The sequence below is a fragment of the Onychostoma macrolepis genome, chromosome 06 (assembly GCF_012432095.1).
Source record: "Onychostoma macrolepis isolate SWU-2019 chromosome 06, ASM1243209v1, whole genome shotgun sequence".
Classification (NCBI taxonomy): domain Eukaryota; kingdom Metazoa; phylum Chordata; class Actinopteri; order Cypriniformes; family Cyprinidae; genus Onychostoma; species Onychostoma macrolepis.
In genome coordinates, this window is record NC_081160.1 from 32,226,701 (window position 1) to 32,240,019 (window position 13,319).

General features: G+C 36.9%; 1 protein-coding gene across 1 annotated transcript in view; it reads right to left on the reverse strand.

The window, feature by feature from the left end:
• Positions 1 to 13,060, reverse strand: part of tox2 (TOX high mobility group box family member 2) — a 126,243-nt gene extending 113,183 nt beyond the window's left edge. Inside the window, 1 exon segment of the mRNA XM_058778247.1 lies at positions 12,902 to 13,060. Within this exon segment, the coding sequence (XP_058634230.1) occupies positions 12,902 to 13,003 (102 nt within the window). The 5' untranslated portion in view covers positions 13,004 to 13,060.
• Positions 13,061 to 13,319: the final 259 nt, after the last annotated feature.

Below are 13,319 nucleotides of genomic sequence, written 5' to 3' on the forward strand. Positions count from 1 at the left end.
CAGTCATTATATCTATATAGATAGATCATTATATAAATGAATCATTATATATATATATATATATATATAATTCTCAAAAGTAAAACTAATTGAATTATTGTAAAGGAAAATTAAGGTGAAATGAGTCGTGGTTTAATTTAAGAGATTTTGCACATTGTATTGAATAGATTCTATATAAATAAAACCATTAAAAAGTATTCCAAACTTCTATGATATAAAAATAAGATTAATTTTTTTTCTCCATACAGTGGAATTATATGGGCTCCCATGTTGTTTGGTTCCTAATGTCCTCCAAAATATCTTCTTTTGTGTTCAAAAAGACAGAAAGTCAAATGATGATGGACCTTTCATTTTGGGGTGAATGAAGCAAGTCTCCATTTGCTCTCAATTGAATCTCTTTGCTTAACCAGAGCAACAATTATTTAAAAGTCTCATTTGTGATTTTTCAGTCCCGCACTGTTTAAAGGCCTTGAAGCCACTCAAAAGGCTTTCAGCTCTGATTTAGAAATATGAAATGATGAAGATATGAATTGTTTAGCAGGTGAACCTGAACAGAAGCATGCAGATCTGTGATAAGAGTCAGCCGCGAATGAAGAGCCACTCACAGACGACACGGTCACAGGTCGAGACAAAAGCAGCTCACGTCTTCTGGTAATTTCACGGGAAACCTTCGGACTCATTCTGCACACTTCTGAGAGTCAAATGCAAACGGTGTGTTCTGAGACGGGTTTGGGACAGTGTAACGCACGTCTGACCCGGATACTGTGGTTGAAGTGTGCTTTAGGTGTGCGTTCTCTCAGGGGCCCCGGGCTCGTCCTGAAGCCGTGAGCTCCGGCTCTGTTTGCTCAGGACGTGCCACGAGACGCTCAGACAACTGCTTGTGTTTGCCCAGCCTCTCTCTCCATACAGCTGCTGCATTCCAGCGCGTCTGCCGTATTTATTTATCTCATGTCCTCCGGTTTAACGTATGGAGTCAACAGTCTTGTACGTTCAGTTCTCAGAATCAATATGCGTGTACCAGAAACTCACATTACAGAACATCTGCACTCGGATCTGCTCATGCCCACGTCATATTTCACAGTAAAATCAACAAAAAGAAATAAGTAATTATATTTTCTTAAAGAAAAAGACATTTTGCTATATATATATATAGAGAGAGAGATACATATACATATACATATACATATACATATACATATACATATACATATACATATACATATACATATACATATAGACTTTCATTACCAGTTTGATTAAAAAATAATTAATATTTAATATTACAACAAATACTAAAATTAATGATAAATTATGTAATTACTTTAAAATAAAATATGATACATATATAATAATATAAAATTGTATATATTATATTGCACAAAATATTATTAATTAAATAAAATATTATTCATGCATGAAATGAAATACAATTAAATAAAATATTACATGAATAAATAATATTAAATTATGAATAAATAAATACATACATTATATATTTAAATAATATTATAATTTATTAAATTAATTAAAATATTTTTATAAAATATATATGTATATATATATATATATATATATATATATATATATATACAGACTAAATATATAGTTTTTCTTTTAATTAGTAATATTTAAAAAAAATGATATACCAAAATTAATTATTATAAAAGTTTTATAATTTAATGCATTTAATGCGTTACTGTAATGAAAGAAATTAGGTGAAAGGTGAAAAATCTTAAAATAGTCCCAAAAATAACCTTCATTACATACTGCACATACATTACATTCATTGGTGGGATTCACCAACACTGAGCCATGAGGCTGAAAGTAATACAGGGAGATATAAAAACACTAACGGGTTGACTATCTGCCTCAAATCCCACAGGGAAATGCTAGTTGGTAACAGCCGAGTTGATTTTGATAGTTCTGTGGTATTTTCTCCGTTAGCTGTTAGCTTTAGCTTCTTTTCAGCTGGTTCAGGTGGGCCGTCAGCTGTCAGACCGCCAGATAATCACAGCCCAAACAATATCAGCAACTTCCAGGCCTTGTCAAAGTTTCCTGCGTTTACAGCTCCTAAAACTTCCATGAAATGTGTTTTTGCAGCCTTGTGTCCTGAGCAGTGACCGAGCTGATGAGAGGCTGTTTCACTTCTGAAATCTGCTGTATGCTACGCTGCAACACCCTTAAAATCAACATTTTTCCCCTCAGAAATGCAAAACATTCCCTCCTGGCTAATAAAAATGATGTTCCAAGAACGTTTTGCTAACATTACATTAAGTGTTTTTTTTTTTCATGTATTAAGAATGTTACATCTTAGTTATGCGACCGTTAGAGAAACATTCCATCATTTTGAAAATGTTTGAGAATATTACATTTGAATGTTCAAAGGAACATACCTTTTTATCATTTTTTAACTGTATAAAACATTATTTCTGAATTTCTTTCTCTCTTTTTTTAAGTATTAAGAATGTTTCTTCTTGGTTAGAGGAACGTTAGAATAATATCATTTTGAAAACATTAAGCGAATGTTACATTTGAATGTTCTTTCAATGTTTAAAACATCCGCTTTTTTCTTGGCTGTGTAAACGTTAGAGAAACATTCCATTTTATCATTTTGAAACCTTTATGAAAACATCATTTTTATTTCGGAATGTTTTTAAACATTCAAAACGTCCAGTTTTTTTAACGTATTGAGAACATTTTTTCTTGGTTATGCAAACGTTAGAGAAACGTTCCATTCTAGCATTTTGAAAACGTTATGAGAACGTTACATTTGAACATTCTCTTAACATTTAAAACACCAAAGAACGTTTTTTCTTGGTTATGTGAATGTTAGAGGAATGTTACATTTTATCACTTTGAAAGCGCTATGAAAACGTTATTTCTGAATGTTTTTTAAATGTTCAAAACATCCATTTTTATAACGTATTAAGAACGTTTCATCCTGATTATGTGAACGTTAGAGGAATATTTCATTCTGTCATTTTGAAAATGTTATGACAACGTTCTACTGTTATTATATTATTATATATTATATACTGAAGAACGTTATTAAAGTTCTGAGAACATAATAATAACATCATTCCGAGAACATTGATTTCAGAATGGTTCCTCTCTCGTTCCATAAACATTATTTTAAGAATATTTTGACCTAACAATTATGGGAACGTTACCTTTTAGCTGAGTTATGCTATTAAAACGAGTTATGAATGGCTCTTCGAGGCAGTTTTGACTTGAACCTCCTCACCCTGACTCTACAATTACTTCACAATAAACGCTTTCAGAGATTTCACATTATTATTTTTTCTTATAACCACCACAATTCACATTTATTGGACCCTCATTATCATTGCTGCAATAATCCTGCAGATTTAGAAGCGCTTTGTGCTTTCATAACTCATTTCCAGCAGCGCCTTGCAAGCCGGACGAAGTGCTTTCAGGAAGATGAGCTCGAATGCTTTCACTAAAACTTTTTTTTTTTTGTGGGTCTGCGTAGAAAGCCACAGATGAGCGAGGTGACAGGTCCACAATGAAGCCGAGTCCGCTAAAAATAATCACTGAGTGCTTTCATTGTATTTATGTAACACTTCCTTTAAAAACCCCCACAGCAGGACGGCAGAACACCTCCAAAGAAACAACACTAGTTAGTCATTGAGAAATGCTCGAGCTCCAGACCAAAAATAGGCTTTTTATGGGCTGATGTCAAAATGCACTCGACTTACTTTCTTAAATATGATTTACCGGTCGAAATGTGAATGATTTATCAGTGCAAAGTCTTCAAAATGACTTTCCTTTTCAGCCGACGATCTTATTTATCAGCCATTTGCAATTTACAGACACTTTTCACCATGCAATCAAGTCATAAAGGATAAAATCAATATATATATGATGCAAACTCTTCGATAATGCACATGACTTTTGATTAAAGTCACGATAGCTGACATAAAGAAAACACAATCGGCCTGATCTGCCCTAAACCGGCGTCTGATGTCAATAACATCCGGATGAGGTTCATGCAGGAAGTGAACTGTATACATCTTACAAAATATATACATCTGAGCGTAATAAATGCATCAGGCATTTCAGGCCCTGAAATCTTACAACCAAATCCTCAGATGTCATATTTTGTACCTGATAAAGTCGTCTGCACTCACATGCGCATCAGGGGTTAAAACACTTCCTGACCAACAAGAGACAAACTGAAAACCACACACACGTGGGTGACAAAGAAACTGTGCGAACTCTTCAATTCCATCCTGTTTGGTTTAGGTTCAGCTGCCACAAAGATATTTCCTATTTCAAACTTACACAAGCAGCCATTTTATGACGAGATATAAAACAATCGCGCAGCCTGCTGGGAAATGAGCGGTAAATGTTTTCATTTAATGCATTTACATGCAACACCAGCATTTATGTATAAATATGAATCTCACGTAAGAGTTAAACAGCTACGCTCTTGCTCGCCTGTTCTGAAAACCATCCATCAACAATTCCCTGGCTTTGAGTTCTGAACTATGCCGAGCGCACTAGAACAATAAACTTCTGTCTTTCAAAGTGGCGATCAGAGTGCGGCAACATCTGGTGGCGGGACTCATTTTTGGGTCTCCAAACCACTGACTGACAATTATGGTCGGCCGAGAAATAATGCATCCAAGAAAAATCTCCAGTCCGTTTTTTCCCGCTCGGATTTCCATGCATTACGGACCACCTTAAAAAAACGATGCATGCACCCATCGTTCGCGCAGCCAAAACGAGATGCTATTTGCGTACATGCATTTGGGGGTGCAGCTACTGCGAGCCCACCACATCCTGAAGGGGGGTCCGGACCCGTGCGCCACAGCCTACCGCCGTTCTGTAAGGCGCTGATGGGTAGGAAACACAGGCCCCACATCAAGCACTGACAGCTTCTGATCAAAGTGCCCTGCAGCCCCGCTGGGGGATCTGAATTAATGTCTTCACCTTTTTCCAGTTCAGTTTTTCTGTATTTTTCATCAGTTCATTTTGAGGTCATATTGCAGCAGTTCTCTGCAGTCAATTCTAATGCAGATTAATTTATTTTTATTAGGATCTGCAAAATACAATTTTTTTTGAAGTTGTAAATAAAACAAACATTATGGAATTAGTTATTTTTCTAGTTCAAAATTTCTTGTTTAATTCAGTGTGTTGCATGCTGTCTCTTTCTAATTATTTGTGAAATTTACTTTGCAATTTCTGATTGTTTCTACACCAAATGTTTTACAGTGTATGTGAACAACACCAATTTTAATTGCATGCCGTTTTAATGGTTAATTCTCCAATTTTATATGACTTTTATTCGAATTATTGCAATAAAAACTTCTGCGGGGTAGAAAAACAACAGATTGGTGATGAAAAATTAAAAGACAAGAAGTTATTGCATTTCGATGAAAAATTATTGGTCTTGTTTGTTTTCATTAGTTAATGCATTAGTTAAGTTAGTTAAAGCTCAACTAACTCTGAGCAACATATTTTTAAAAACATTGATTAATCTTCTTCATTGTGTGTTTATATTAACTCAATGCATTAGCAAATGTCAACAGATACAACTTTTGATTTAAAAAATGAAACACTACATGCTGAAATTAGCATTAACTAGTATTGTTCATTGTTAGTTAATTAACTAATATGACCAATGAACCAATTAAATCTTAATGTAAAGTGTTTCACAATGCACATTGTTCTAAATAAGAGAAAGCATCTTTTAGCCCCCATGCATCATGCATATAATTTGGTCCCAAAAAAAGTGTGCAATTAATTTACATTGACATGCAAGTCTCAATAAAGCACAAATAATGTAATGACTACACAACCTTCTACCAATGACTTGCAATTGAAAACAAAACAAATTTAAAATAAACATGAAAATGTTCTTCTCAACACATTGCTGAGTGAAACTGAATATTCAATGAATAAAAAAAAAGTAATACAAACTACAAGACTAATTTTATCCACTGGAAACTGATTGCATGGTGAAAAATGGCTGAATCGTATCAGAAGTGGTTGACGTCACCTGAAACGGAAAGTCGTTTAAGAGGCGAAGCAAGTTATTGCATTTTAATGAAAGATTATGAAGGCAGTTTTTCTCCTTTATAATAAAGTGCAGCGATAAATCATCCACAATAGCATCAGGAACATGCATTAAAAAAGTAAATATAGTCAATTTTGATTTCTCAAAACCCAGTAGCAGTAAAATCCTGAGACAAACTCCTCGTCACCTGAAGGGACGATCACACATTTCCAGATTCCCATCATCCAGCAGGTACTAAACTCGGCCTCTTTAACGCTGGCCGGATCAGCAAGAGTCCCAGAAGTCTGTGCAGCTCTCTTTCCCCCGCGGACAGGCATCGTTATTATTTACTGGCTGCATTACTGAATCAGTTGCTATTCACCATGCAGCCAGCAGCCATTCAGCGCGTCAAACCTCCAGCGCGTTCGCTCGCTCTCTCTCTCTCTGCCAAGGCCAATTAGCGCGCCGCTGCGCTGCACCCCCACAGCTACTGACAGCGCTTCACAAAACGCCAGCTACATTTACTGCATTACTGCCTGAGACTGGGACTGGGCTGCAGACACTTTTATACAGGATACAGGGCAGAAAGATGCTAAGTCATTTTTGCAGAGTGGTCACCCAAAATGTTCAGCTGTTTTAGTCTGAGCTAAAAACAAATGTGTAATAGTTATTAATGTCCCCGGACGTAAAAATCACTATGCAAGTTAGGAGTAGTAGAACAATATAGGTTTTTCAAAAACCAATATCTTAGAGAGCAATATAGTGCTATATATTTAGATTGATTTATTTTTGTCATTTAATTGCATTACACACACACATATACATATATTGCAAAAATGCAATGCAAACTGATTTTCATAGTATCTACGTAAAATTCACAAGGTGCACATTCTATGGTTCTCTCTTAGATCTCTGTATTTCACACAGGTATTGGAGTTTTGTAACACAGTTTTGTGGTTCTGACTCATAAAGCAAAGCGTTGAATAGTTCTGAAAAGGTCTCGCTCACCACAGAGTGCACAGACATTTTCACACCGCACGTCAGCAATACAGGTGCACAGTAGGGCCGTGAAACGCCTCATTGTGAATGTTTCTACATTTCACAACACAAGTGTGATATGCTCTCACCAATAGACCTTCTACTACATCAAATTTGGAATCATTGCAAAGGCACATGAAGATTTAACAATGAATATTTTTTTTTTTGTATAAACTCCTTGACCTATACATGCAGGTGTGTTCAAAAGCCTGAAAAGCACTAGAAATACTTCTAGTTTGCTTTGTTTTCTAATTTAATACAGAATTTCTCATCACAATGGATTTTAACTGCAAAATAATTGGAGTTAAAGGCTAAATTTTGGGGGAAAAGCAAAATAAACAAATAAGCATGTCTTAGTAATAAAATCTCATATTTTCAATGTGCTGACAGACTTTTGGACCTTAATGTACCAATGCATACTGTGCTATTCATAAACCTTTTGACATTACACACACAAATCAGCTACAAACAAACGTGATGGATGAAAACAACAAATGAACAATGGCTCATAGGCAGGTTTATGATGTTGTGGCAGCACCGTTAGACGGATCGCACCGCTCTGCCATACAAATGAACGGCTCAGCGCAGCTTCTGTTAGGCCTCGACCGCCTCTTTCCACCTAATTAACTTCCCCGTGTTCAGAACGCAGCTCAGCCGGCCTGACGACTCATTTTATCTCACATCTCCATTACAGTGTCGAGGAAAGAGGAGAACTGTCATATACAGGAAAAGGTAATTACCGGCGGCATTTGCTTTATGCAAACTGATAGGATCGTTTTCACTTGTTGTTTTCTCTGGTCTTAATGTGAACAAGATTGAATGATTTGAGATAGCATGTAACTTCAATAAGTAAACAGGCTATATGCATATAAAACTTCATTTATATATATATATATATATATATATATGCAATCCCATGTTGTTTCACTGATTAAGAATGCATGTATGTATAATTTAAAGCATGCATATATTTAAACTTCATTCGAATTACAACGCTGACAGAAATCCTGACATGCACGTTGATTTAACATGCAGAATCAGATGCAAACCTGAGGATTTTTCCCATGCAATCACACGCTCCTGCTTTGGAATCTAAAGCATGTCTACATACGCTGCATATCTCCATGTGCAATACGTGCACACATGTAAAAGGTCTCACTTATGAGCACAGCATGCACAGAAATAAGAGCCTCAATTTTCTTCTTGGCAAATCTCTCATTTCCCCTGCTTATACTGCACTGATGCATTTTGGTTAAAGTATTATTTAAGCTAAAGACAGTTGCGCTCATAGATGCACCACTCTGCACCCATTTCCAGTAATTGCTAGGCCTACGAGTTATTTTTAGATGGTTTAAGCAGCGAAGAACAAGCTCAAAGAGTAAGACAGAGAGAGACAGACTCTTTGAACAGGCTAAATAATAAGTTAAGGCCTCAGACTCGCTTCAAATGAATCAAGGTTTTCTGCCGTCACACAGCTGGTAATGTGCCACCGCCACCCACTTACAGGGATCTGATTCAGGAGCGATAAAGTTTTTTGGCTGCTGCTTAGTGTCTGAGGTGCCTTTTCTTTTGACGGCTGACACTTGGATGTACAATAAAATTGAAAGTCAAACTTCTATGAAACTCACGGTTGCATTACGATTACAACGTCCAAACCTGCTTTACTAATCTTCTTTGCTTTGTTGTCAAACATGAAATGACATTTGCATCCCATTCTACTTCTATAATCTGACATATTTCCAATGCAACGAGATGTTTGATGAGAAAAATGTAGGATAAGATGGAATAATTGGCTCCACGATGGATTGCATTTTCATGAAAGAATAATGAAGGCAAACATTTTATTTTGAATAACACATACTGATGAATCATTCTCGAAAAAAATCCTGAATCATGCATTAAAAAAGTACAGTAAATCGTGTTGATTTTGATTTCATGCTAATTATCACAAAAATCGATCTATTGAAAATCAAACTCTTGACATAGTAACACAAGTGAGTGCTATGAATATACTCAATGATCTACGAGTCAAAAGTAGTCGGCTTGTCTCTAACACTCATATGAGTCACGGCTAACTGTAGTCTGCCTATCTCTGTCTGCATTAATACAGTAACGCCGGTGAAGAGGGGGAAGTGGTCCATCTTCTCTTAACCTATCCAACTTCAATTTTAAACGCAGAGAATGAGCCCCGGGCGATGCACAAGTCATAATGCATTCGACAAATATTCTCTGGGTGAAACATGCATTTATGAAGAGATGGCCTTTAGAGCAGGAATTCACAGAGCGTATGCTTAACAAACAATACACCCACTCATGAAAACGAGAGATAGAAAGTCAGCATACTCAAAGTGAGAATGAGTCACAGCTCAACTGAAACTTCAGCATGAAGACACCAGAAAAGAATGTCCGACCCAAAATCTTGCACAGACTCTTAAAACTAGGTTTTGAACCATTGGACCAATTGGCGCTTGAGTAAATACTAACATAGCAGTTACCAGCGCTGTGGAGGGCGTGTTTGCATTGGAAGTATGGATCTGGCAGGTTTGTTGCAGGGCAAATGATGACGCTGGTTAATGTATTATCGATTGCCTGGTTGTTGTAGCTGTAAAGTTGCTTCCCTATTCTGAGGTGTAACTGCCTGCAAACTGTTTGCATGCATAAAAACAGGATATGAACAAAATCAACAGATATAAACTTTAAAGGCTTGAGGTCACATTAAGGAAAATTCGTGAGCAAAGGATGTAATTTCTTTATTGTCAATAATAAGTGAAAAAAAAAAAGTTCTATTTACACCAAGCAGCTTTCTGTCTGTCAATGCATTGAACTTGTTGCAAAATTTTCATAGAAGAATCTTTCACCCTCGCGCGAAATTCCCAATTGCGTGGATTCCTATTGAAATGACTGGATTTCGCCCGCAAAAATGTGCTGAACAACAGTAAATGTGACCGCACTTTTATGCGCAAAATATATATTCTCAAAATACACTCAAATATGTACACAAGTGCAAGTTGGTGCATTGTTAAGTAAATATGATGTGTTTACTGCTAGTTAGCTGAATAACAACACATCCACATTCTTAAAGTGAAATCTGTCGCCCCCCCTTGTGTACACCAGAGCAGTGCGAGATTTATTTCGCAAACTAAAACGTGACATTGATAAAGCAGCATTCATCTCATGTATCAACATGGTGGCCACCATTAAAAAAATAAAATCAATTTTCTTGGATGTACATCTGGAAAAAACTTGAAAAAAAAAAAAAAAACTAAGTGCACCTTTAATGACCATAATTCAAAGTATATCATTATATGAAATGCTGCTAACCTAACGATAAAGGATGTTGTTAGTAGATAGTGTTAGTGCACTTAAATGTAAATCCAGATTCCTCCAATGGGATTGCACTTAGTATAACAAGTCTTCTAAAATAATAACTGCAAACTATTATTTATTTAGATTTTTTGGTTATTAATTTGTGAATCCAGCATATATTCATTACTGAAAATGTGAGATTCTCTTGTTTTGGTTTCCCACACAGTATGTGCATTGTTCCACCATTTACTACATTTCATACTTCACATACAAGCATGAAAAAGCTCATGCGTGGCTCAGGAATGCAGCATGTAGCATGTTTGTGTGTTAGCGACAGGAAACGATAGTCACTTATCATGGATGGCCTAGTTTTTCAGAACTATTTCCGGTTCATGTGGCACCACTGTAAACCACTTCACGCAAACACTAAAACGTTACATATTAATGCGAGACCTCTATACGTGACCTTCATTTGGGGCCTCTCAAGAATGCTGGAGAATATTGCATTATTAAAGCTGGGGCACATAAAGAGGGCCATTGTGGTGGGGAGAGCAGGCTGTTCCCCTAAAATTTTGTTTCATAATGTCCACTTGCACGGGATCGTTTTTCAACGTATGGAGTTGGCTTAGATTACTCTGCTCTCCATTCGCTGGCTGATCTTTTCCATATGCTCAGAGCCACAAGCTTAACTCTGTGACACCCTACTATAAACACCCATCAGCAAATTATGAGTTACTCTCTGTCAGGATGACTGAATTTTAAGCTCTATCACAGGCTGTCTTAAAAAAAAAAAAAAAAAACTTGCAATGCTTCTAAAGAAAGAGGGGTTAGCTATTAAATAATGCACTTACTCTTAACGCTAAAAGCCAATGTTTCGACCATTATATAGCCAACGTAATGCATAGGCCTACATCAATTTATACATACATAAAACATGAATATAACACATTGAGTTCAATAAAAACAACTATGAAGTAATACACAATTAACGAAAAAATAGTGGCGGTAAAACGAAAAGAAGTTACTGAGACTCAAAACTTCTCACAGCTGATTGGTTCCTGTATATTAATATGCAAATTCATATTTAGTCTGTTTATTGGCGAATTAAAGTATATATGCTCATATATTTTCATTCAGTATCCGGTTTGGTGGCGTTTAACTACTGTTTAAGCTTCACGAACACAACACTGAACATAGAAAATGTTATCGCTACCGCTCGCGACCAGCGCACTCCGAATCTACGTAAACAAAATGCGAATTTGACAGTTCGGTTCAGTGTTTATTTATCCCCGTAGGGAAATTGTGTTTGCAGCATACACTCGCACAGACATTTGACGATTTCACATTAGGCATATATACAAATATACATTTGTATACAAGCGATCTATAACATGACAAAAGCTAAACAGCACACTTTTATAGGAACTTACAAGTAACACACAGAACACAATTACACAAAACAAAACACAGGCTAACAAAACCAAAAAAACAACAGCATGAACTACAACCGAATTGAATTGCATTATGCACATTATTTAAACTCAAAAAGCAATACCGGCTCAAATTTGATTTGATTTACTCTTAATTCACGCCATCGCAGGTGAACGTATAGTCCGTAGAGAAACGAGAATGTAAAGTGAATATCTTTAACTGATTGTTAAAGTCAACCTCTACTGACGCCTAATCCTAGTGCACATACTATTTTCACTCAGCACTATACAGTATCTTATACATCTTGACCCGTTAGCAGTCACAATGCACACACTATTCTGTCCTATAGCCTACTTATATGAATATTGCTGAAAAAGCTAAATGCACCATCCACTGTTTTGGGTCTCGAACCGTCTTGTTTAATTTCAATCAAAAGCAGAAACAAATGCACATCATCGTAGAAATCCTGCCAGAGAGATTAGCTGAGTTCCCCGTGATAAATAACGCGCCTAAGAACTAATTAATTGTTCGCTCCTTCTAACACGTGGAATTGCAACTACGTCACAGAGGGATGCAGTTCTATCAACAAAGCAATTATGAAGCTAATTCGCATCCAGACAGAAAGAAAAGAGCGCTCCGTGTCTCCTATAATTCATGTTCAGTGAGAGGTGCCGGAGGGGAGCTCTCCATCTTCCCTCGGGAAACAAGCTGCCAGAGTCTTTAGCGGACTTTAGTTTACTCAGCCTAATGCTTTTCAGGTGCAATGCCAAATTTAGCTAACAGCCCGGTTTTGGACGAATATACCAGCAGATGCAGTGATGCAAGTGCAAGTGCACGATTCCCGAGATAGCGAACTAAGTTTGGGACTGTTTTCCACCTTGTCCGGAGATGCACGCGCGTCCGAGGTTTCGCATCACCCACCAATGCGCGCTTAAAACTAACACATTCACCAGACGCAGCCTACACTAAATAACATGATGTTCATTCTGCAACAGATGAAACTGCCCTGAAGTGAATGAAGCAGGTTATTTCCCATCTGGGAAAGAGAAACTGAACTGGTGCGTAAAGAAGAAGGAGAAGCCAACGCATGGTGGGGTAAATTACCTTGTTGCAGTGGTAATAGTCCAGAGAGGAGAGGCTTGTGTCGGTGGGTAATGTACAGGAGCCCACGCTTGAAGGAGGTGCAGGGTAAAATCTCACATCCATCGCCCGCTCCGCTAGACTGAAGGCATGGAGAGCAGATCGCGCTTCTGTTCTCTCTCTCTCTCTATTGTTAACCCAAACAAAAAGCAACAGAACGACTGAAAGAGAAAGGGGTTGAGCCTCTTTTCTTGCTCTCCTCACATCCGTTCACTGGATTTGTTCTGTTCCATATGAAAACACGCGCGGTGATGCTCGGTGGATATTTCGCGATTATTTACGCGCTTAAAATGCACTTCAACGCAAAATAATCTGAAAAGCCTATACCTGTTAATATATTAAATATAAGTGAAAATGGTGTATTTGTAAAGTAGTTTTTAGT